Genomic DNA, 24,937 nt, shown 5'->3' with positions numbered 1-24,937 from the left:
TAGGTGGATCCCACAGGATCTTCCATGGGAAGTTTTCTCCTGCACAAGGGGTTTTCCTTGGGAGAAAAAAAGGGGGACTGAGCACCTTTCCTTCATTCCTGCCCCTCCCCAGCAATTCAGCAGCAGTTTGAGCTTGGGATCTCCCAAACTTTAAAACTTTCTGGGAAGTGCTTTCACTGCCTCTCAGGGATTAGCTGTAGGATGAGATGCATTATTGATTAATCTGCAATTAAACCTTCTTGGCTGAAGGAAATATTGCAGTGTCCTGGAGGCTGCCTAGGAGCAGGTGTAAAACCTCCTTCATGAGAATAAAACCAGTTCTACTTCAGAAATAATTGGTTCCCAGTGCTGCCAAGGTCCTGTTGTGCACGTTGGGCCTGCTTGTGATGCTGGCTTGCAGCAAGGATGGAACTCAGGGCACATTTGGGGACACTGTAGGGGTTCCTTGAGGTTTTGGGTGGCTTTCCATCCCTGCTTGTGCACTCCAAGGACTTGGAGAAGGCAATGTGTGGACCTCAGCTTGCTCTCCCTGGACAAATGAGGCTTGAGAAACTTTCTTTTTTTTCTTTTTCCCCATCTCTACACCTTGGGTCATCTTTCCCCTCTCCATTTTCAGGGTGAAGATGGTTTCCCTGGCTTCAAAGGTGACATGGGCATCAAAGGAGACCGGGTGAGAGTCTGGGACCTGTGGGATCAATCCAGCAGCTCCTGGTGAGCCAGGAGAAGGCTGTTCCCAGCATGGAACCATCTCCTGCTCCCCTGTGTGACAAAGTGACACTGCTGTCCCCTGTGCTGGTGCTGGCAGTGCCACAATCCATGCCAACAGCTCAGATTTCCCAACAATTCCCATAATTATCCTGCAGTTGTTCAGCTCAGCCCTCAAACACTTCCCAGGGCTTGCTTTGCACATCCAGGTGAAGTTGAAAGGGCTGCAGTCAGAGCTGATGAAGGCTAGTTTTGTGGAGATATTCCCAGTGAGGATGGGATAATTTTGTGGATAACACCTGGATTTTGTGGGATAAAACCCCGGGCCTTTGGTCACAGTCCACAATTTCATCTTCCCTGAGCCTCCTGCTGAAGCCCAGCTTTCTCCCAGAGCAGCTCCATGGAATATCTGCTGGCAGCAAACACAGGATCTGGGACCTGCCCATCTAATTAACACTTCTCTTGTAATTAACAGGGGGAAATTGGCCCTCCTGGCCCCCGGGGTGAGGATGGGCCTGAAGGTCCCAAAGGTCGCTCTGGCCCCAATGGAGATCCGGGTCCTCTTGGGCCTGCTGGAGAGAAGGTGAGCCCAGGATGGAAATTCTCTGTTTTACACTAATCCCCAGGATGTTTGGGAGTCTCGGGGTGTGGACAGTTTTAGGGCAGAGGGGGGAAGAGGAGCTGTGGGAGTTTTGTGTGAAGGTGGGTTTAGGGCAGCCACATCGAGGCATTGGTCTTTTTGGGGTTATTTGTTTGGGTTCAGATAAAAAGATCAGAGGGGAATAAGTGGAGAAACTGGAAGTTTAATTGAAATAAATTTCAATAAAAGTCCAGTCTAATTTCAATAAAACCCCAACCATTCCTAACAGTTACAGTGCTCACTCTGCATGTCCCCGTTGGGATTCCCTCCGTGCCCGAAAGTTTAATTCCACCCAAGTCCCATCTGCTGCTGGCTTCCCCTCTTCCTGCTGGCTCTAAATCACTTTTCCTTCTATTCCAGGGAAAACTCGGCGTGCCAGGACTGCCTGGATACCCGGGCAGGCAGGGCCCGAAGGTAACGGGCATGGGATGGGATGGGATGGGATGGGATGGGATGGGATGGGATGGGATGGGATGGGATGGGATGGGATGGGATGGGATGGGATGGGATGGGATGACATGGTTTGGGATGGGATGAGGAGGTTGGGATGGGATGGGATGACATGGTTTGGGATGGGAAGGTTGGGATGGGATGGGATGGGAGGATGGGATGGGATGGGGAGGTTTGGATGGGACAGGGAGGTCTGGGATGAGATGAGATGAGATGAGATGAGATGAGATGAGATGAGATGAGATGAGATGAGATGAGATGAGATGAGGAGGTTTGGATGGAAATGGGATGAGAAGGTTTGGATGAGATGGGATGGGGAGGTTTGGGATGGGATGGGAAGCCCAGGAACACAGCCTAGCTCAGCCCCCATTTGTGGGGCGAGGTCCCTCCTTCCCACTCATGCAGGACAAAAATTGGGCTGGACAAAAATAGCTGCCAGCCCTTAGCTGGTGGAATTCAGGGGCTGGTTGTGCATGGCTTCAGTCCCAAAGTGGTGGGAAGAGCTGGAGAAGGGCTGGGATGTGCAGGGATGGCTCCCTGGGAGCTTTCCTGCTGCTAAAAGGCATTACAGTCCTTCTCCTTGGATTAGGGTTCTTATCTTCCAAGACAGCATAATCTAATTAATCAAGGGGAATAGCTAATGACTCAGGGTCTCCCTGAAATGAAAAGAAAGCTGCCATTTGCATATTTGCAAACATCCTTTTAGCTTCTCTCCACACCCACCTCCGTTCAGGCCATTTCCAAGGCATTTTTTTAAATTAAAACTGTGAATTCCACTCCATAAACTCAGGCTCCAGCCCAGATTTCACATGCCCTGGAGGCTTTGGGAACTTCTGTTTTTGTTAACTTTTTTTGTAAGAATCGTATTTTATTATTCATGTTCACTGCTTTAAAAAAAAAAAAAACAAACCAACCCAGGCTTGTTTCATTCTGGAGACATAATTATCTGCAAGAGATTGTTTCCTGCTTGTGGTGGGGCTGGTTTATTTTTAATTTACATTTTATATCTGGAGTAAGGTTGGGGGGGTGGTTTTTTGCATTTTCTTGGACTAATCCATATTTTAAAAGCAGCAGCAGCAATTCTCCAGGCGTTGACATCAGAAAAGAACAAGCCAGGAGTTAAATTTTCATGTGCACCACAGTGACTTAGGAGCTAAAATCCCAAATCCTGCCTGGGTTCCCATCTCAACTGTGGGCTTGGGTTTTTGTGGTGACTGCTAATCAGTAGTGGGTATTTGGTTTTGGTGTAGTTTTTGGAGAAAACTGAATTTCGGAGGGCACCCCTGGCCTGATGGTTTTGCTGTTATTGGAGGGAAGTTCAAGGGACAAGGTCTGGGAGCTCTGGGGATGGCCAGAGCTGCCCCAGGGGTGTCCTGAGCCTCTCCCTCCCTCTCTGCTCTTCCCCCAAGGGCTCCATCGGCTTCCCAGGATTCCCAGGAGCCAACGGAGAGAAGGGCACACGGGTAAGAGCTGCTTTTCCCACTGCCTCACTAATTTCTTTCTCTCCAGAGAGATGTGGGCATCATTCCATTGCTGGGCTGCTGCTCCAGAGGCTTTTCCACTGAGGAATTGCCCAAAAAGGCTCATCCCAGGATGAGGTTCCTGCTGCAGGGCAGGAGGATGCTGGGGATAGCACAGCCAGCAGCTTCCCAAGTAAACGCTGGGAATTTTCCCCTCAGGATATTTTAAGAGGCTCCTCTGAACCTGAATCCTTTGCTCAGGGCACAAAGAGCTCTTTAATTAACAGTAATTATTAGAGATGGCTGAGTCTGTTCAGGAGCAGCCAGAACCATCTTTCACCGAACTTGAAATTCTAAATGCATGGCTGAGAGCACTCTCAGTGCTTTTAATAAGCTGCTCAAAATTCAGAGACACCCTGAAAATCAGGGGGTTTCATCCCCCAGCCTTGTCTCTGCCTCTCACCCCACCTCCACAGCCTTCTCTCAGAGTAGGGATTGTCTAAATATACTGATTTATTTTTTATCTGCTGCAGAACATGCTCGAATTAAAGGATTCAGAGTACAAACAAAGTCATTTTCTGCACCAGCTCCGGTCACAGTGACAAGAAGGGGGAGTGAGGACAGCAAGTGGAATTAGTTTCCTTTTTACTCTCATTTAAATAGAAATGACTTCTAACAGTCAGCTTTGAGAGGAGCCCAGCAAATATCAATCACTTTGCACTGCATTAATATCCCACCATTGCAATTTGAGTTCTATCCACCCCTCTTTTTTATTAGTTCATTTCATTTGGAATTACAAATGCTCATCCCCATCCTTCCCTCTGCTTTGGCTGAGCAGGAGGAGGGAGGCCAGGAAATCCAGCCTGGAATTCCCCCCTCCTTCTCAAATATCCAGCAATAAAACCCCTGGGCTGGATTTTTGGGAGGTGTAGAACAGCAGGGGAGGGATGTGCTGCTTTCAATCCCTGCACATCCATGAATGATTCTATTCTGGGATGGAATCAAATCCATCTGGGAGGGGAGGGGAAACCTTCCAGGGAGTGGAGAAGGTACCAGGACCTGGGCATTTCTGAGGCTGGAACAAACCCTGAGGGGGTTTAGGCTTGAATTTTGGCATTATCCAGCCTGAAAAGGACTGGGGAGGGAGCAGATCTGATGGGAAAGGGCCCAGCTTCAGAACCAGGCCATGAGAAGAGAAGAAAAGGCAAAAATTCAGCACTTTCATCACTTATATTCCAAATGAGCTTTGTGCCTTTAATGGAGGTAGTGAGGATATTTAGTTACACCCTTGGCATGCCACACATTTATTCACTTCAGGAGCTAAAAAAGGGCTTTTTAACTTTTCAAACGTTGATTTATTTCATGGTAATTCCAATTTTTAATTTTTTTTTTCTTTTCAGTGGGTGATTAGACCATTTCTACCATTTCATACCAAATTAATCAACCTGTATTCACTTTATCAGTGTGGAGAGAGATTTTCATGGACAAATCTTCCCATTAGCAACAGGAGCTTAGCTTGGAAATTTAAGAGTAGCAGAAAGGCTGATTTTCAGTAACAGCTTTGCTATCCATCTATGGGTTTTTTTTCCTCCCAAGTATCCCATTTGAAATAAGAGAAAAGCCATGATATACAGAATTATAGGCTGAGCTGGGGTCACTGTGCTCCAGTCCTCATCTTAATTTAAACCTCGTTGAGTCAGACTTGATAAATCCCCCTCTGCTTCTCCTAAGACCACTCAATTTGCTTGGTTTATGAATGTGTTCACATGGAGTCAAGAAATAAAATTTATAGGTGTTTTTTCCCTCCAGTTCATTGTGGAATAACTCAATTTGGAGCTGCAAAAACCCCAAATCATTTGTTTGTCTTTTCTTTATCACAATATCCCCATTCTGCTCTTCAATTCCCTGGTTAATGTGGCCAAAATGATGCAAATCCCACATTTCTCTGCTGAAATGGAGCTCAGCTTTTCAGCTTGTCGTTTCAGCAGCACAAAGAGTCTTCCCAAGGTATTAAATAATTCCAAACAACAGGTGAAAATCAAAGGTGGAAGGGCAGGACCTGCACAAGCAGCTGAATTTTAGTGCTGAGGTGCTGAACAACAAAAGTTCAGCTCGTGGCTGTTCAGTTGTACAAAAAAGGACTGGAAAGGTAAAAATGGGAAGGGGGAAAAGGGATGAAGGTGATTGGAGGATGAGTCTGGGAAAAGGCTGGCAGAACTTGGATTGCTGGAGGAGAGAAGCTTTGGGGTGAGCTGCTTGTGGCCTTGCAGAACTGGAAGGGAACCTGCAGGAAAGATGGAATAAAGCTGTTTAAAGGAGCCTGGAGTGACTTTGGATGGGGCTTGGAGCAGCCTGGGATGGTGGAAGGTGTCCCTGCCCATGGGAATGTTTGGAATGAGCTGAGCTTTAAGGTCCCTTCCAACCCAAAGCAGCTTTTGATTCTCTGTTTGGTGCTTTTGGAGAATTCTGACCCATTAAATCCCCCAAGAGCTGCTCATCACCGAGCCCCTCCTCAGCTCCAGGTGGGCTCAGCATCTCTTCAAGACCTGCTCATGAAATCAATAGTTAAACATGAATAATAAATCTTATTTTAAGAGCTGTGTTCTGCCTTTAGCAAAGGTGCAATAGATTTCCCTGCTTGCCCAGGCTGACAGAGCCTGGGGGGTGTGGAGCTCCCCAGATCCAACTATTTCTTGGTGTGCCTGGAAAATAATCTGAATTTAGCTGCTTTTATGTCAAAATCCTTGTTTGAAAAATACAGGTCTGTGTACATTTACAGGGAATATAAATTCTTTGCAGCTGTACACAGGGCTGAATGCATGACTAATGACAGCAATAAGCAGGGGGAAATTTGGCTTAAAAACAGAATTGTGGGAGAAGGAGAGGAGGGTGGGGGGCTACCTGAGGGGAGGCAGCACCCCCTCCTCCCCACCTGCTCCCAATTTACCTCCCAGAGCTCCAACAAAACCAGCTGGAGTGCTTTAAAGTGAATTTTGCCATTAATTAAAAAAAAAAAAAAAAAAAAAAAAAAGCCAGCAGGCTTTAATAAATGGAGCTGCAGAACAAGGAAGATTCAGCAGGACTAATTTTAGCAGCTGCAAGAAAGTTGATGGTAAAGTTTTGCAGCTCCTGTTTTATGTTCTGCTGGTTAATGAGTGTCAGAGCTGAGCAGGCTCCAGCGAGGTGATGGATTTGGGGCAGAAAATGGCAAAGGGATATTTTAAGCACCACGGGAATCGAGGTTTCCTCTCCTTTCCTGCAGAGGTGATTGGTGCCATTAACAGGCTGCAGGTCCACAGGGGCAAAGCCAAAACCTCTCCGTGGTTTTCTGGCCACTTGACACCAGCCTAAACTGGGCTTTTAGGCCATTCCTTTGCTTTTAGGCACAGCTTAATGTGCTGCCAGGTTTCTTTCCAGCAGGCTGTGCCTTTTCCATGGCAGGATTAATCCCAGTCCCCATCCAGGGTGCAGCTGGCAGGTCTCGTGAGCTGCTGCCAAACAACGCCTGGAATTCCTTGTTTAGCTCCGAGTTAGGGAAGATTTGTAAATATGTAGGGCAGCTTCATTGGCCTGTGTGCAGGAACTCGTGTCACACCTTCCAAATCCCACAGCAACCCCTGGAGCAGTGGGGTGAGGAGCCTGCCCCACGTCAGGAACAGGGATCAGTGCAGGGAAAAGGGATTCTAGGTGTTGGGGTGGCAGAGCTGAAGAGATTGTGGCTGGGTTTTTGGGATACTGAGGGGGTGGCCTCATCTTTGAAAGCATTTTGGGGTTTTAAAGGACTTTGAATGCTGCTCCCAAGGAGATTCATTCCCTCAGAGAGCAGATGTGGTCTGGGTGTTGAGATCACTGTCCAGACCTGCCCAAGAGCTATAAATTCAAATAAATACAAGAACCAGGAGGTGGAGGGGAACCTGCTGCTGACTTTTTCATGGCAGATGAGAAGCAGAGAGGTTCTGAGGCAGTGTGGGTGTGACAGGCTCTGCTGTGGGCTCCTCTGCTGTGCTGCTGGCTCCTAATCCCTTCTCCTTTTCCATTCCAGGGCACTCCTGGCAAGCCAGGTCCGAGGGGGCAGCGTGGTCCGACGGTAACCAGCCAGTTCTTCTTCATCCTTGTGCCTTTCCACACCTTGTCCTGTCCAAAGGGAAACTGGGATGGGTTTTGTGTCCTCACTGGGGGGATCTGGCCTTCAGCAGCTGCAGCTAAGCCAGGGGCACACAGATTTGGGGCTGGTGTCACCACTGAATGTGGTTTAAATCTTTCTGATGACTTTCCCCTTGCTGCTGCTGGGATGATTTGTTGACCCTACGTAGCTCAGGTGCTTGGGGCAGCAGAAAGGCCTCAAGTGTCACCTTTTGTGTCTTTTCAAGGGTCCACGTGGGGAAAGAGGCCCCAGGGGAAGCACTGGAAAACCTGGCCCAAAGGTAAGGCTTGGGGGAGCCTTTGGGGTGGTGTCCTAACCAGGGCTGGTGTGGAGAGCAGCTGGTTCATCAGCCTCCATCTCCCTCCTCTCCTTTACCAAAGCTGAGCCCTCCTGAGGTTCATTCCCAGCTCAGTGGCTCGTAGCCCAACTGCAGAACACGTGCCAGGTTCTGTAAATGTGCTGGCCCAGGAGCCAGCAGGACTTTGAGGGCACATCCAGACTGGAGACCAACACAACCCCAACATCAGCACAACCCCACAGCCCCTAAACCTCCCCTAACCCCTTGGTTTGGGGATTTAAATAGAGTTTAAACCCCCGTCCAGCCCTTAGGCTGTGTTGTAAGTGAGGGCATGTGGTGCTGTTGGTCTCCAGAGCCTGGCTGAGCCATTTTTGCCTTCCCACTGCTGAGCCAGGATTGGCCACCAGGCAAAATTGGGATTTTTCTCCAAACCAACTGATTACCTGAGCATTGATCACCAGGCATGATGGAAGCAAAGCTTTTGTTGTGAGAGGTTGCTGCCAGATTTACAAACAAATGTCTGGGCTTTGTGCTGGCATGAATTTCGGATAAATCCCTCCTCTTCAGGGTGGCATTTATCTCTCTGAGGGAGGCCACTGTGTGGTGGAAATATCCCAATCTCCCCAGGATTTTTATGAAGGGATGTGGGGGGAACAAGCAGCTGCTCATTTGTCACTGGCTGCTGTTCCTGCCACAGAATTATTATTAGAGAGGGCTGGGGGAGTTGCTGGGGTGTGGTGTCACCGTGGGCTTGGTGCCATCTGAAGCCTTTGCACACAGAAGTTGTGATGCTGATTTGGGTATTTTTAAAATGCTCTCTTGTTTTTTTTCTTCCTAAAAGGGCAACTCTGGTGGTGATGGCCCCCCTGGTCCTCCTGGAGAAAGGGTAAGATGAGCTGAGGGGTAAAGCAGCACTCAGGCCAGTGCTCCAGTGCTCTGGCAGAGGAGGTGGGCTGGCAGGGCTCAGGGGTTTTTGGCAACGTGGATCCTCCTGGGTGCCCTGTTAGCAGAGAGGAGTGAGCAGGAGCCAGGATGCAGCTCAGCAAAAGGAAAAAAGGAAAATTCTGGTTAGAAATCCAAGGTGAAAGGTGCTGGTGTGGACAGAGGTCCCCCAAGCCACCTCCAGCACTTAGGTCCCATCTGAGCTCTCCAGGGAAGGCTCAGGTAGGACTTTGGGTGTCCTGTGGAAGCATCGCTCATGGGATAAGGGAGAAGTGCCCCCTGGATGACTGCAGGCAGCCAGAATTTCAGGCAGTTTCTGGAGGATGTGGTTCTCCAGGACCTCCTGCTGCTTTCTCCAGGTCACAGTCAGGTGGGAAATCCTGAAACAATGGCACTTTCGTGATTTTCCCCACTTTTCGTTTTTTCCCCCACTGGGTTTTGCTCTGTTTGTAATTTTTTCTACACAATCACCCAGCATTTGCCTTTCCAGACCTTTGTGCTTACCTGCTGCTCACACAGAGGCAATATTTCATACCAAGTGTTGCAGGTTCCTTAACCAAGTTCTCTGGCTTGTCTTTCATCCCAGGGACCACCAGGGCCTCAAGGACCGACTGGATTTCCTGGACCAAAAGGCCCCCCTGTAAGTAACTCAATTCCTAGGACATCCAAAGGGATAATCCAGCCTTTCCTACCCAGCCTGAGCTGATTGCCTGACAAGTTCCCAAGAAAAGGCATTACTGAGACATGCTGATAACAACCCGATGGTTTCAGATTTTAAATAGCCAAGTAAATTGCAGCTGATTATAAATGTTCATTTCCTACTGACTCAGGATCTCTGGGATCTTTTGTGGCTGTTCTGTGCTTTGTTTGCCCTCTGTGGACGTGGAGGACAGCACAGCACTGCTGTCTCTGCAGTTGTTGTACACTGGGGGCGACCTCAGAAGTGATTTGGGGGTGATTTCCTGAGTGTGGCGAGCAGCTCCTGTGGGATAAATCCTCTGGGAGATGTGTGGGAAGGAAAGGGTGCAGCTTTTAGGGTTCTGCACCTCCATTTCCCCGTGAAATAGCTGGGAGCTGAGGCGAGCAGGGCTGATTCAATATTTGTCACAGTTTTATTACTGGGCACTCGATGATGCTGCTTCTCCCCCTGCTTTTCTGCCACAGGGTCCTCCTGGGAAGGATGGATTGCCTGGGCACCCAGGACAGAGAGGAGAAACTGTGAGTAGCCAAAAAATCTTGGCCTGGTCATTACTCCAGAGCCTCATTTTGGGTTCTCTAAACCCTCCTGTGCTGCTGGGGAGGTGCAGCCCCAGTTTGGATGGTTTGGGTTCCCTGAGGGTCTGTCTCTCCAGCTGCTCAGGGTGCTCTGAGGGTAGCAGCCCATTTCTCCCCACTGCCTTCCCCAGCAAATGAGCATTAAAAAGGTTTTGCACATCATGCATTTTTTCCCCTCAGCTTATCACACAATTTAATTAACTTGCCTGGCATTTGCTAAGCGAGGCAGTGCAAACAGTGCTCAGCCCAGCACCAGATATTTATTTACACGCCATAAGACTGATTTTAAAACAAGGGGGTTTTGTGGTATTTTTGAGCCAAGTCCTCAGGTCAGGATTAACTTAAAGGTGAAGAGTTTTCACCAGCCAGAGCCTGACTGACACTGAGTCTTCCTGGAGTCTTCCATGACATCCAAGGACACCTCCAGCCAAGGTGGAGGGAGCAATGAGAACTTTGACAGCACCTGCTGTCATCAGCTTCTGAGACTGCAATCAAAAGCATCAACCTCCAAGTCTGTAGGACTGAATGGAGAATGGTCTTTTAATTATTTTGGGGTCTGAAAGCTCTCCCTAATTGCTTTCCTCAATTTGCCTCTCCCAGGAAAGAGAATCTCTGTTAACCTGTGCCATCAACCTTGCAGAGATCAATTTCCCCTGCAGACTCAGGCAGCAGAAGTCCCCTTTTTGTCCCCTTTTCCCCTCACAGCGCCAAAATGCAAGGAGAACAGCATAAAAATGAATTAAATGCTCTTTCTACATCAGTAGTCTGGTCAGTGCCGTGTATCTTCGTGCAAGATTGAAATCTCTGTGTCAAACACTTCCCTTTATTTAAGTTCCCATTCAGCAGCAAACAGGCATGCTGAGATATTTGGCCATATTAGATTTGCAAAGATTGGCTCTAAAAAAAAACCATAACAGATTCTAAAGCCTCTGTGCCCAAGGCTCAAAGAGTACAAAAGGAAACCCCTTTCTTCAGGTTAATAAGGAAAGTCCTGCACAGAAATGGTCTTTGTCTGTGATAAGAGTTTAAATTGCAGCTTCGTTTCCCAAGGATATTTTGCCATTTCCCCATCAGTGACAGGATATTTTCTGATCTGCAGGCAGCCAGAATAGCATGGAGGAGTTATTTAAGCATGACAGGCTAGCGTTGGCATGGGATTTATCTGATCCTCCTTTGTGGCAAGGAGAAAATAGCCCGTGTGTCCTAAATGCCATTCCTCAAGCTTTTCAGCAGGCTGGAGTAACAACCATAATTAATGTGCTTTTTAAGGAGTAGCCTGGGAGAGCCAAACAATTGCAGTGGTGAGAGTTCCTCGTTGTCACTCTTCAAAGTGCCATTGGAAGGAGCTGTCATGGAGACTTCCCTGCTCATCAGCCTTCTGAGACAAACACGGCTGTGGCTCCTTTCAGCAACTGTTGATGGAGGAGATAAAGCTTCACTCAGCCCCCGTGGGTTAAGCTGCCCCTGAGCTGAGACAGATCCAAGCCTAAACCAGCACCAGAATGAGGAGCAGGATGAGGGAAATAGCTTTTAAGAGCTACTCAGCATGAAGAAATTCCCACTGATTTTAATAGCCATTTAATAGCCATTAATGGCATTTTTAATTGCCATTTCCTCCATGGTTTTATGAGCATAACAGATTTTTATAGATATACATATATATGGCCAAACCACGACAACTCCATCCAAACAGCAGGGCTGAGCTTTGAGAATCCCTTCTTCTTCCTCTGTTTCACCCTTTATAAATGCACAAAGATATTTTTTCCCACTTTCTGTTTGATTTCTTACTTCCTTTTCCTCCGGGTGCCCACCCTGGTCAGGGGGTTCACTGGGGGAGGAACAGTTGGTGGCAGTGTGACCCTCACAGGAGGAGTCCTTGGCAGAAGTGTCACCTCTCTGTCTTTTCCCTTTCTCTAACAGGGTTTCCAAGGCAAGACTGGCCCTCCAGGCCCCCCTGGTGTCGTAGGGCCTCAGGTAAGAAGCAAATGCTCACCCCTGCAACTGGTCTCCACTGGTTCAAGTGGAGCTGCTTGTGCAGCAGGGACTCCTTTTCCAGGGAAGGCAAAGCCTTGTCAGGTGGCTTTGAAATTCCTGAGGCAGGTGTGAAATCGCTCCCGTGGCCCCAGCTCACCTTGCTGAGGGCTTGGGATGGGGTTTAGACCGACGTAAATGAGGCGGTGTAGGGTGAGAAACCAGCTGAAAAAGACAACCCAGCTGAAAAACACAAAACATCTGAAAAACACAACCCAGCTCAAAGACCTGGAGCAGACAGAGAGTTAAATGAGATCTCCAAGGGCTGTGCAGCTGCTGGTGGTCAGGGCAGAGCAAACGTGGTGCCAGAGTGCTCTTCCGTGTCACTGTGAGGAAAATCATCCCTCTTTCATCTGAAGTGCTGCCAGGTTCTGTCAGAGCCGGGCTGGTTTGCTTTCAGTCACCTCGAGCTCTGTGGGAACAAGCACCAGCACAACTTTCAGTGAGCCTCCACTGAGCTGGACTGGCTTTGGGTCGAGTCTTCTTCCCTGAATTGCTGGGGAGCAGCTCTTTAATTAGAAAGTAATTAATTTGTCCTCTTTAATGACACCATAAAGTCCCTGATTTGTAAATTCCTTGATTAGGGGCAATTCCCTGACGGCTGTGTCTGTCTTCTCAAGTGCAAATGAGGTTCGGTGGCAATTTGGTGGGGCTCTGCTGGGCGTAGTTGCTGTGATCTGTGGCTGCTGAGATGCTCTGAGTGGCCCCCCTGCAGCAGGACATGAGTTACAGCCCTGTCCCCAAAGCCACCAGCGGGCAGGGACACCGTGGCTTTGTGCATGTGGCTTTTGTCCTCCTAAAAAACGAGCCCCTGGGGAGCCCTCTGTGGCACTTGTCACCCTGAGTGCCCTCGGAGGGCACGGAGGCAGCCGGTAATTGCCAGGGAGTACGAGCCTCATGCATTATTTATGCCCCATCCGAGCAGGAATCAGCCGGCTTGGAGAGTGCTTAGGAAGTTTTCAATTAGAAAGGAAAAGCTAAGCAGTAATAGTTGTGGTGGCAACATCTCATTTGGGTGAAATTTGGGCTCACTCCAGAGGTTCCCAGTGCCTCCAGTCTGCCGAGGGTGATGTTGGCCACTTCCAGATCAAGGTGCCTGTAGATGCCAGAGGGGGAATGTCTCCAGGGATTGCTGGTGGCACTGAAAGGCACCTCTTCCATCCCATTACAACCCAAAGGACTGAACTGATACCCTGCACTTTTCCCTTCCTCAGTTGTTCTGCCAATACCCACCCCATTTTCTCTCACTGTTTTTTTCCAGGGTCCAACTGGTGAGACTGGACCCATGGGCGAGCGAGGCCACCCAGGCCCTCCAGGTCCCCCGGGTGAACAAGGTCTTCCTGGTCTCACTGGAAAAGAAGGGACCAAGGTAGGGACTGGAATTCACCTCCATGTTGCCTGTCCCTCCCTGGAGATGGAGAGAGTGATTCAGAAAAGAAATGAAGCTCCTGCCTCATCCCATCTGGAGGCTGAGGAGATGAGCTGGGCCTCCATGGAATGTGCATTTATCCTTGTCCTTGCAGGGGGATCCTGGTCCTGCTGGCCTCCCGGGGAAGGATGGTCCCCCTGGATTGAGAGGGTTCCCTGGAGAACGAGGCCTCCCCGGCCCCATTGTGAGTACAGGCTGCTGGCTCCCTCCACCTGGAGAATTCCCAGCTGGTCCAGTTGTCCACCTCCCCAGATGACTTTGTTTTCCTTCTTCCAGGGTTCTCCGGGGCTGAAAGGCAACGAAGGTCCCCCAGGCCCTCCAGGCCCAGCCGTGAGTATCCCTGTCCTTGCAGGCAGCACCATTTACAAGCTTGGCAGGGCCAGACCAGGGTTAGTCACAGCTCCAGGCTTTATCCCGATTTTCCTGACTCCCTGCGTGTTCCTTTCTTTTACAAGCCCTGCGTGTAACAACTCAGTCATTTTGTGGGGTCAGCTGTGGACGTACGTGACAGGCTGAGGGAACTGCAGGGGTTCAGGACATCCAGGATTTTGCTTCTAATCCACCTGCTTTCCCTCTGGAAGTTGTCTCCACTTGAGATCCCTGCTCAGGGCCACCCTCCTGGAAGGAAACATTCATCATCCAACCCTTCCTGCTGGCTGTGAAGTGGCTCATGCTCTTGTTCCAGGCTGTTTATGTGTCCCCAGGAACTGAGCTCTCTGCACCATCCAGAGGAGAATCCAGCCCTTCCAGGGATTTTAATTCAAAAAAATTATCTGCAGGGCCCCTTAGGCCAGTGGTACCAACATTTCATGTGGCAGTTATCCCATCAAACGTGCACAAACATGGATGAAGAGCTTGGATTTCTCTCTCTCTGGGCATGGGTGAAGCTTGATACTGCAATTAAAGCTCCTTTCCTCCTCCTCCTCCCAACAGGGCTCTCCTGGGGAGCGCGGCCCTGCAGGATCAGCTGGTCCTATAGGATTGCCAGGGAGACCTGGCCCTCAGGGACCTCCAGGACCTGCAGGTGAAAAAGGAGCTCCAGTAAGTACCAGCATGGAGATGAACAGTTGTGGGACAGCTGGAGATGTGTGCAGTGGGGAGCTGAGTGTGGAACCAGTCCTTGCGGAGATTTAAATGATAAAAAAAAAAAAAGGGATTCAATTAGGAAGGAATTCAATTAGAAAGGAATTTTCTCATCTTGAGCACATCAAACTACTGAATGTCAGCTGCTCAAGTGACACTCCTGTCAAGCATGGCTGTGACCCCAGGGACCTGTGTGTCCTCAGGCAACGAGAAGGCCTGGGGGCTGAAAAGGTGACACAGCCTGTGTCACCTGCTGGTGACAAACAGCCAAAGGCCAGGCCTGTGGGCAGAGAACTGAGCCAGCTCCATCAGAGGTGGCTTTGGTGATGTCAGGCTGCTCTGGTGGTGGTTGATTGATATCAGAAGTGTTTATCAGCCAGGCTTGCTGGTTTGTTAGAAACTCCAGCTGATCCACAGGCGAGAATTTCCTGTGAATTAGTTTTAGGAACATCTGTCCTGCTGAGTACCTACACCATGTGTCAGTCAGGGCAGGGATGAATAGGCAATTTATGTGGCATCGAATTTATTTAGAGGAGAGCACCCAGGATTCAGATGCAATTCAATCATGGACGAGGAAACTGGAAAATATTCACTCTTCAGTTCCTGTAAACAAACAAATTTGATTGAAAACTCCTGCTCAAAGGAGTACAAGTAGATGTTGACACAGAGATTGTTTTATTCCCTTCAGGTGGTTTTTTTTTGTCCAGAATCTCAGGATGGGCCTCCTGAGAACCCCCCTTAGTTGGGGCTCAGCCAGGGAGGGAGCAGCAGAGAGTGCTGGGGCAGCCAGGACCAGAATCGGCAAAAAATGGCTCGTGGGAGTAAAAATTACTTGGGGTCTTGTTTGTCATCCAGGCAGAGATGGCAGAGGGTTCCGATTAAATCAGATTATGTTGCTGTAGCAGTGAAATTGCAGCTGTGATCTGGGTATTCACTGCTTACATTTGCTTGTTCTTTTCATTATCCCTCAAGACAGAAGTTTTGTTTCATTTCAGACAAGGAGCACAGATGAAATATCAGCTGGAAGCAGCTTTGCTGTTCCTGCCCATCCAGCCAGGAGTCATTAGCAGCTGAATAAAACCTTAATGGGCTCGGTGGAAGAGCTCTGGGTGTGACCTGCCTGTTTTTCTGCTTCCAGGGGGAGAAGGGTCCCCAAGGACCGGCTGGCCGGGATGGCATCCAGGGCCCTGTGGGACTGCCGGGCCCGGCAGGTCCTGTTGGACCTCCTGGAGAGGATGGAGACAAGGTGGGGACAGCTCCTGCTGCGTGGGGTCACTCTGGCAAGGAACTGGGCAGCCTTTCCACCGTGGTGCATCCCACAGTTGGGTGGGATGTGCTGATGAAGGATTTTTGTGGAACTCACGGTCCCGTGGGATGAGCAGCAGCAGATGGGGCTCTGTGTGCTCTCCCAGCCACAAAATTCCCTGAAATCCAGGTTGCCTCCCCCAAACCTGTAGCAGGTGCCTGCCCATAGATACTCAGCCTCTCCAAATTAATTCCCTCTCTCATTAAGCTCCTCTGGAGTAGAGGATTCCCAGGAAACATCAACTGGGACAAATCCCTTGTGGCTGCTCAAAGGGTCTCCAAGGTGCAGCTTCACGCATGGCGTGGCAGCTGAGGGATTGTAGGGTGGAAGAGGGTTTGGTTGCACCTGGAGTGGCCAAATCTCTGGAATTATTGAGCCCACTCACCCATTCAGTCCCTGTGGGATTTGGGGTGAGGATGCAGACACGCAGGGCTGTTGCTGGGATGCTGAGATGTGGAAGTGGTGATGGATTAATGTTGTCCCTTGGTTCCTGACAGGGTGAGATCGGGGAGCCTGGACAGAAGGGCAGCAAAGGTGACAAGGGGGAGCAGGTGAGTGGAGGGGACTCTGCTGTAGCTGCTTCTCTTGAGTCTGCTTCGTTGTGTGACTTGCTGGAAATAGAAATTAAATTTATATCGTTTTCTAATGTTGATTCATCTTCTGTGCTTCATCAAATACCCACATGATGTAAAAAAAGAGTGAGAGCCTCAAGTGGGAGCCTCCAGCTCCCAGGAACACTGAGATATTTCCACATCACCCACCTAGCATGGAAATATCTGTGAAACACGGGCAGTGTTGCCATCAAAGTTGGGTCTTTGGCTGAAGTTCTCTTTCTGATTTAGTTGAAGATGTCTCTGCTCATGACAGAGAGGTGGGCCTGGAGATTTTTAAAGGTCCCTTCCAACCCAAACCATCCTGTAATTCTGTGGTAATTCCAGTTCCACACCCTTTTTGTGCTGCCCAGAGCCTGAGGAACATGAGTTTCCCAGGAGTTAGGGCTGAGTGCTGACATTACTTTGCTGCAGCGAAAATGTGTTTGGATGTGTCTGCTCTCCACTGGCACCAGGGCAGAGGAACGCTGGGGTGTCCAGGGAGGCCTGACCCTGTTCTCCATCTCTCTTTTGGGAATTAAGGCATATTTAATGGAGATTATATTGAAGGAGTTCACTTTTTCCAGGTGAATTTGTCACTGTGCTCCTAACACTGATATTTCTTCTTTTGTGACAGGGTCCCCCAGGCCCCACTGGTCCCCAGGGCCCAATTGGTCAGCCTGGCCCAGCTGTGAGTATTGCACCCTATTAACAGAAATCCCTTTTTTTTTTTCCCCAAAAAAAAAAGCCTCCTGGGAAGCACTGAGATGATTCCTGCCTGGCACTGCTGCTGCCCAACACGAGCAGAGGGGGTGGTGGGATGGGGTTTGTGTGACCCCACGTCTATCCTGGGCTGAACAGACCCTGTCCTTGTAGGGAGCTGACGGAGAGCCCGGGCCCCGAGGACAGCAAGGCCTCTTTGGGCAGAAAGGTGATGAAGGACCCCGAGGTTTCCCCGGGCCCCCCGGCCCCGTGGGCTTGCAGGTAATTCACAGCAACCAGGGAGGGTTCAGGGTGATGAGAGCTGGGGCCCAGCTGAGATGCTCACAGCTAAAATTCATCCTCTGCACCTGCACAGGGCCTGCCTGGACCACCTGGGGAGAAAGGAGAAACAGGTGACGTTGGGCAGATGGTAAGGGGCTTCTGTATTTCTTATTTATATTATATATTATATATTATATATTATATATTATATATTATAGTTATATATTATAGTTATATATTATATGTTATATATTATACATTATAGTTATATATTATACATTATAGTTATATATTATACATTATAGTTATATATTATATATATTATTGTTATATGTTATATATCATATTAATATGATTATATTACTATTATGATATTATTAAATATAATAGATATTATATAATTTATATATTATATATTTTATCTATTTTTATATTTATATTTATTTTATATTTTATTCATTTATATATTCTTATTTATATATTTTCTCACTGACATTGCTCTGAGAAACCCATCTGAAATTTGTCCTCCCTTCCTCTCAGGGCCCACCAGGCCCACCAGGACCCAGAGGTCCATCTGGGCCACCAGGAGCAGATGGTCCACAGGGTCCTCCTGGAGGAATAGGAAACCCTGGTGCAGTAGGAGAGAAGGTAAAGCACCCGGATGAGCCTGAAGCAGGAGTTTGCTGCAGCACTCGTGCAGTGGCTTTGCTGTGCCAGCAGAAAACTCATCCCCCTGCAGAAATGTGAATATTTCCATCCTCTTTTTCCATGTGCAGGGTGAACCTGGGGAATCTGGTGAGCCTGGACTCCCTGGCGAGGTTGGCCTGCCGGTAAGTGCCCCCTGGGGAAATCCACACGTGGATGTGCTGGAGAGGTGTGGATGGGCATGGGGCAGCAGGGACTGAACCAGCCCTGTCCTGGATTTGGGTATTGATGACACATTGCCACGTTCCTGGGTATTTATAGGATCACGTTTAGTCACCAAATCTGGGCTGCCCACGACTGAGCACCATGAACACCACTCAGTCCTTGTGGGAAGGGACTGTTAAATCATGTCCTTGTGTTTGGAGACACAAATAGAGCTTCTTGCTCAGAATTGATTAAAGGATAATTAGAAATCAGTTTTTTTTTTTCCTTGATAATAAAAGTTTTTTTTTTTGCCTTTACAGGGCCCTAAAGGTGAAAGAGGTGAAAAGGGGGAAGCAGGTCCCTCTGGTGCTGCTGGTCCACCTGGTCCTAAAGGCCCACCAGGTGATGATGGCCCCAAAGGCAGCCCTGTAAGTACCCCCCTCAGGCTTGCCTTGCCTTGCTGTCAGAGATTTCTGCATGAAAAGATGTTCCCAGAGATATCTGTGGAAATTTAAACTCATTTCCTAACCATTGAATTGTTCCTCTGGTGATCCATGATCTCAGCCCCCTTCTTTAGGATGCTGACAAGGGAAGGACCCTGCTGTACCATATTTCCCAGAAATACTGGAATTATCAGTGCTTTTTGCAGGCTGTCAGGAATCTCACCCCATGGAGAGGAGCTGCAGTAGGAGCACTTTGTGTTTATGGCTTTCCAAGGTCTTCTGCACCAGAGCAGAGCTTCCAAAATAGGATCAAGGAGATTTATTGGATTTGGGAGCTGTACCTGCACACCCAGCTCCCTGCTGCTGCTGATTTCTCCAGCTCTGGTGGAGCCAGTGGAGCTCTGATTTTACCAGGGGACAATGGTACAGGGTTTATCTTGCAGGCTCCTCTGATGCCTGAAATTCATGATGAGATAAGGCAAGATGGCACAAAGAAGCAGAGGAGGCAGGGGAGTTTAGTCATCCCTCCTAACAGATGGGATTTGGGATATCTGTGATGGGTTGCAGGCTGCTCCTGGAATCATGTGAAGCACCCGACAGACATTGTATGGGGAAGAATGGTGAAGTGTTTCAGTCATTAAATGCTCTGAAAGGCTCCTCCTGTGCAAAATGTCACACATTTGCAAAAGCAAAACCTTCCAATCTGCACATTCCCAAAACTGGGAGGATTCTGCTGTCACCCAGCCAAAGGATTTCTGAAAAACTGGGATGGAAGTCCCAGCATTGCCTTTGGAGCTCTGGTAGTCAGGATGCAGATCTGGACTGGGACAGGGTGAAAACACTGCAGCTGCAAAGATGGGTTGTGGTTGTAGAAATTGGGATTTTACTCCATTTTACTTTTGGCTCCCCATGTTGTCACTGATGCTCTCCAGGTGCCACATCCCTGACTTGGGAATATTCTCTCTTTGCAGGGTCCAGTTGGTTTCCCTGGTGACCCTGGTCCTCCTGGAGAGCCTGGCCCAGCTGTAAGTATTGGTCTCACAGAGCTTCCCCCTCCTGGGGGGTGAAACTCAACTGTGCTGCTCATTCCCAGCAGCTCCCCTGGCATTTTCTCTGTTCAGCCACATTCACACCCTAAAAACACCTCCTTGTTCCTTTTTCCCTCCTTTTTAGGGTCAAGATGGTCCCCCTGGTGACAAAGGTGATGATGGTGAACCTGGACAGACTGTGAGTACCTGAAGAGATGAGAGCTGTTCACCAGTGCCCCATGGCTCTGTGTCAGCTCCAGGGACACTGAGCCTCTCATTCCCACCAGAATTTCCCAGTGGGAATTGCCCACTGAGGAACTCATTCCCTCCTGTGTCATCTCTCCCTCCCTCCCTCATCTATCCCTCCCTCATCCATCCCTCCATCCCTCCCTCCATCCATCCATCCATGGGTGGGGCACTCATGGCTTGTTCCCCTCCCCTCTCTCCCTGCAGGGTTCCCCTGGGCCCACGGGAGAGCCAGGCCCCTCTGGACCCCCTGGAAAACGGGTGAGTTGGCTTTTTAGGAAGATTTTCCCAAAAGCACTTCCATTAACTTTTTAAAAACTCATGGTGTTACTAAGCCTACAATAAATGCTGTGTAAATACTGTGTAAAATGTGTGATAATTAAAAAAAAATAAAATTATGCACCATCCAAAATCGTTAGAAATTGATGGGAAGGTGCCATGCAAATCCCATAGATTTTTTTAAAAAAGATGTTAACAGCCCAAAGAAAATCCAAGGATGAGGTACTCCTGCTCTTCCTGCCTTGCTGGCAGAACCCAGGGATTCATTTAGCAAGGAGCTAATTTAAAAAGCTTTTCAGGGATATTTGTCTCCATTTTGTCTCCTTCCCTGGGGCTGGAGCATTGTTTTGCTAATTCCAACAGACCGTTGCAGATCAGCAGGATCTAATTGTGTTTTCCATCTATTCTGGGCTTTCTTTAGGGCCCTCCTGGTCCAGCTGGTCCTGAAGGAAGGCAAGGAGAGAAAGGAGCCAAGGTAAGAGCTGAATGGGATTTCACTTGTGCTATATCCTTGATATTCCAAGAGGATCTCCCTCTGCCAAGGCAGTGTGTTGATTTTGCTGCGTGTTACAACAAATTAGCCTGAATTTGGGGCCACTGGCCTCAAATCTGAGCTTATGTTTCAGCCCTTAACAAGCTCTGTGGAGATAATTAGGGCTTGGTAAGGTCATGGGAATGTTTTCCCTCGTTTGAAACATCCAAGTGTTATATTTGGCAATTTAATGTGCTGTAAATAATGGGGTGTGCAGAGCCCCGTGTCCTTTCCCAGGGCAAACACGGCATTAATGGGCTGGGATTGTTTGGGTGGGAGTGCTGAGGAGATGGAGATGGCATTGGAAATTACAGATCCCGTTGTGGCAGCACAGGAGAGGGAGGATGGATGGATGGATGGGTGTCCCTGAACCCAGGAGAGCTCAGAGCCAAGGGTGGCTCCTGCTGGAATTCAGGCAAAGCTGGAAGCTGAAGGAGTTTGGAGAGTGCCTGAGGTGGAGGGAGCAGCAGGAAAATCAAGGAGCAGGAAGTTTCATGTGCTTTGCATGGATCTGCATCCACTCTGTGACATCCTGGCACCCTCTCACAAAATCATGTTCCAGGAATCATCCAGCAGTTTCCCCAGTCCCCACTGGAGCAGGAGTGTGGAGCTCTGCCACAAAAGCTTTTTGTCTGTTGGCAAATAAAAGCAACACCCAGCTGAAGTGGATGGGGAAAGTGGAAATAGAAAGGGAGTCAATTTTTTAAAATTCCCTTTCTGAACTCTCTGCTTGGAAATGACACCTAACATCCCAAAACAAATCCAACACCCTGCCTCTTCATCCAGGGGGAAGCTGGTTTGGAAGGACCTCCTGGGAAGACTGGGCCCATTGGTCCCCAAGGTGCTCCGGGGAAGCCTGGCCCCGATGGCCTTCGTGGGATTCCTGGTCCAGTTGTGAGTATTCCCAGCCTGAGAAAGCTCAGGTTTTTTCCTGTATCCCACCTGGCTGGAAGATGCCTTTTCCCAGTGTTCTGTCTGTGCTGGAATGCCTGACAGCAGATAAAACATATTTCATGGGAATAATGGACTGGTGAATATCATCTCCCACATGTTTCATTTGAGTCTTGGGTCTTCAGGCACTCTCCAGGAGTGATTTTCCTTGACCCACAAAGTTCCTTTTCCAGCAGAAATTTGAGCATGGAAGGGAACATAAATCCTTTTGCTTTTGTCATCTGTGAAAAGCCAGGACAAATGTTCCCTGGCACAGGTGAATAATCAGAATATTCCCAGCTGGGAGCACTGCTGTCACTGGGAATGAGGGAACTGCCCTTTTTTACAGGGTGAACAAGGTCTCCCGGGATCCCCTGGCCCAGATGGTCCTCCAGGCCCAATGGTATGTCCAGAGCATCCAATTCCAGGAGTTTTTGAACGGCATGAATGAGTGTGACATGAATTCATTCCCTCTTTTGTTTCCCCCTTTGTCCCAAAGGGCCCTCCGGGTTTGCCTGGTCTGAAAGGAGACTCTGGTCCTAAAGGGGAGAAGGTGAGAATCCACACAGGATCCCATTGCCTGATCCCTGCTGGGGTGTGGGGGGACAAATGGCACTGCAGAGGGGTCCTGCAGCTGGCAGGACAAGGCTGGGGAGTGTCACCAGCCCCAGGGACAGCTTTAGAGGAGACCTGGAGCACTCTGAGTGTGCCCCAAGGAGCTGAGCTGTGGGTGAGTGTGGAGGTGCAGAGCCCTGGCCCATTTTTGGGGTGATTCTCCACCCTATAAATTTTTCTGTCATGTATATATATTTATATAACCCCAGGGAATGAGCAGCTGCTCCAATGCAGAGGTTCTTTCTATATTTGTAGCATTTTCTGCTGTAAAAATCTCCCATTTATGTCCACTCTGCCACTTCCACATGTCAGGGATTGCTACAAACTCCTCTCACCTCACTCAGATATTTGGGCTTGGATCTAGAAATGTCTTTGTGCTCTCTCCAGTCAGAAATCCTAATTAACATCTGCTGTTTTCCCCCAGGGTCACCCAGGTTTAATTGGTCTCATTGGACCTCCAGGAGAGCAGGGAGAAAAGGGTGACAGAGGTCTCCCAGGCCCCCAGGGCTCAGCAGGACCCAAAGGAGAGCAGGTAAATAGTCCCTAAAACTTTCCTGGAATGTGCTTTGGAGCACTGAACCCTCGAGGAGGTGCAGCATTGCAGAGATGGGCAACCCTGGCAGGAGCTCCTTGGCAGTTTTTGAGGGATATTTTCTGTATTAATGTGGTTTATTCTATGTGTGAAACATGGATCTGCTCCAAAATGACCCATTTTAGTGGGAAGCAGATTCTCAAGGGTCCTATGAAAGAGTTGAACAGGCTTGGAGGGATGGTGCCGTTAAATATTCATCTGAAGGGCTGATGTTCAGAAGTGTGAGCCTAAATGAGATAGGAGATTCTTTGTCCATGCTCTAAAAACCAGGTGAAGCTCCAGACTGGACTGGAATCCCCCAAAACTGGGTGCTCACCTGTGAGCAGGGATTGGAGGTGTAATTTTAGGCAGAATTGCAGATCAGTGTTGTTTTCCTGTTATCTTTTAGGGTATCACAGGTCCCTCTGGACCCATCGGACCTCCAGGGCCCCCAGGATTACCGGTAGGTGACAACCAATGACCTTGGAATTCCCTGGGAGCTGCACAGGCCCTCAGGAGCCACTTTGGTGCTCCCAGGAATGCCCAGCACAGCCCTGGCTGTAGGAGGATGGTTTTGGGGGTTTTTTTTGGGTTTTTTTTTCAGCTGAGCCCTTTAAAAACCCTTGGATGAGTTCCGGGAGTGCTGGAAGTGATGTGAGAAATCAGAGAAATCTTTCCACCTTGTTTCCCTCCCCCTTTCTTTTGGAATATCCACAATCCCACGGGGATTTCTTGCCCTTTTTTGTTGATTTTTATCATTTTTTGGATGCCCAGAGGCCTCGTGCTGCACCCTGGGGTGCCCAGCTGGGTGTCCTGAGCACGGAGCTGGGCTCAGCCCCACGTTCCAGGAATCACCCAGCAGTTTCCCCAGTCCCCACTGGGGCAGGAGTGTGGAGCTCTGCCACAAAAGCTTTTTGTCTGTTGGCAAATAAAAGCAACACCCAGCTGAAGTGGATGGGGAAAGTGGAAATAGAAAGGGAGTCAATTTTTAAAAATTCCCTTTCTGAACTCTCTGCTTGGAAATGAGCTGACTCCTTTCTGTATTTGTCTCTCCACAGGGTCCACCTGGTCCCAAAGGTGCTAAAGGCTCCTCAGTGAGTATGGACACAGCTAAAGGAAGAGGTTGAGGGGTTTTTATTGAGTGTAGGACACCCTGGGACTCCTCTCATCAGTAAAATGAATGCAATTAGCAGAGAGGACTTAGCAAACTCTGCCTTTCCAGGCAGCCTAAGCCCAGGAATGATAACTGGGGAAGGTTTCTGTGCCACCACTGCACTTCCCTGAAGAGCAGAGCAGCAGAGATCACAAGGAGCAATCCAGTGCTTAGTCCTGAGGAGAAAAGCTGCTGCTGGAGAGTGGAGGGGATTAAAAATAGCCCGTGAAAAACGGGAGGTGGGAAGCTGGAAAGTGAAGAACTTGGTGAGAAATGAGACTCTGGAGCTTCGTGGTGCAGACCTGCTGTGCAGGCAGCTAAAAATTCCTCTTTTGGGCAACTTCTTAGTGTCTCTTAGCCATCCAGAACTCGATGTTTTATTAATTTGGAGATTTTTATTTGACTTGCAGAACTGTTGAATTGATTCAGAGAGTTAAAGATTTTATGCATTCTGTAGGAAGCATAAGAAAAATCTGACTATAACTCTAGGTGTTTGATCTTTTCTTTCACCTAAACACCAAAAATAACCAAAAATACCATTTTCTTGGGATGTGGGAATAGGGAGACTCCTCTTGTGTGCCTGAAGGGACAAAAATGAAGTTTCATTAGTTAAAATAATGTTTGGGATGTGATAAAAGTAACCAGGTGAATTCTCCTGACTCCTGATTTTCCCTTGTTTTTCCACCCAGGGTCCCACAGGTCCAAAGGGTGAATCAGGTCTTCCTGGGCCCCCAGGGCCTCCTGTAAGTAGAACCCATAAGGTGAAGCATGAAACGAGGCTCAGACTTCATGGGTGCTGGAATTTGGGAAGCAGAAAAATCTCTGGGCAAAAATTCCTTGCCAATCTTAGCCATGGATTGGAATGTCTTGGAGACACTGGGGGAGAAAGGATGGGAAGGATGGATTTATTAATGGGAAGCGGACAAGGGAAGGTGGCAGGGGACGGTGGAAGGT

At 48.8% G+C, this 24,937-nt stretch overlaps 1 protein-coding gene across 2 annotated transcripts in view; it reads left to right on the top strand.

Annotated features, from left to right (window-relative positions):
- COL5A1 (collagen type V alpha 1 chain) overlaps positions 1-24,937 on the top strand; it is a 137,250-nt gene that overhangs the window by 99,974 nt on the left and 12,339 nt on the right. For both annotated transcript variants that reach the window (XM_068211093.1, XM_068211092.1), the window contains exons 29-61: positions 617-670; positions 1,181-1,288; positions 1,706-1,759; positions 3,205-3,258; positions 7,298-7,342; positions 7,626-7,679; positions 8,539-8,583; positions 9,226-9,279; positions 9,804-9,857; positions 11,835-11,888; positions 13,207-13,314; positions 13,469-13,558; positions 13,651-13,704; positions 14,308-14,415; positions 15,596-15,703; positions 16,261-16,314; positions 16,991-17,044; positions 17,230-17,337; positions 17,432-17,485; positions 17,878-17,985; positions 18,114-18,167; positions 18,507-18,614; positions 19,601-19,654; positions 19,803-19,856; positions 20,111-20,164; positions 20,604-20,657; positions 21,501-21,608; positions 21,994-22,047; positions 22,144-22,197; positions 22,684-22,791; positions 23,240-23,293; positions 23,889-23,924; positions 24,673-24,726. In XM_068211093.1, coding sequence (XP_068067194.1) covers positions 617-670; positions 1,181-1,288; positions 1,706-1,759; positions 3,205-3,258; positions 7,298-7,342; positions 7,626-7,679; positions 8,539-8,583; positions 9,226-9,279; positions 9,804-9,857; positions 11,835-11,888; positions 13,207-13,314; positions 13,469-13,558; positions 13,651-13,704; positions 14,308-14,415; positions 15,596-15,703; positions 16,261-16,314; positions 16,991-17,044; positions 17,230-17,337; positions 17,432-17,485; positions 17,878-17,985; positions 18,114-18,167; positions 18,507-18,614; positions 19,601-19,654; positions 19,803-19,856; positions 20,111-20,164; positions 20,604-20,657; positions 21,501-21,608; positions 21,994-22,047; positions 22,144-22,197; positions 22,684-22,791; positions 23,240-23,293; positions 23,889-23,924; positions 24,673-24,726 — 2,268 coding nt within the window. The remainder of the gene's footprint in view (positions 1-616; positions 671-1,180; positions 1,289-1,705; positions 1,760-3,204; positions 3,259-7,297; positions 7,343-7,625; positions 7,680-8,538; positions 8,584-9,225; positions 9,280-9,803; positions 9,858-11,834; positions 11,889-13,206; positions 13,315-13,468; positions 13,559-13,650; positions 13,705-14,307; positions 14,416-15,595; positions 15,704-16,260; positions 16,315-16,990; positions 17,045-17,229; positions 17,338-17,431; positions 17,486-17,877; positions 17,986-18,113; positions 18,168-18,506; positions 18,615-19,600; positions 19,655-19,802; positions 19,857-20,110; positions 20,165-20,603; positions 20,658-21,500; positions 21,609-21,993; positions 22,048-22,143; positions 22,198-22,683; positions 22,792-23,239; positions 23,294-23,888; positions 23,925-24,672; positions 24,727-24,937) is intronic.

This window comes from Anomalospiza imberbis, chromosome 21, assembly GCF_031753505.1.
Source record: "Anomalospiza imberbis isolate Cuckoo-Finch-1a 21T00152 chromosome 21, ASM3175350v1, whole genome shotgun sequence".
Taxonomy (NCBI): domain Eukaryota; kingdom Metazoa; phylum Chordata; class Aves; order Passeriformes; family Viduidae; genus Anomalospiza; species Anomalospiza imberbis.
This window is presented reverse-complemented; position numbering and strand designations above follow the sequence as displayed.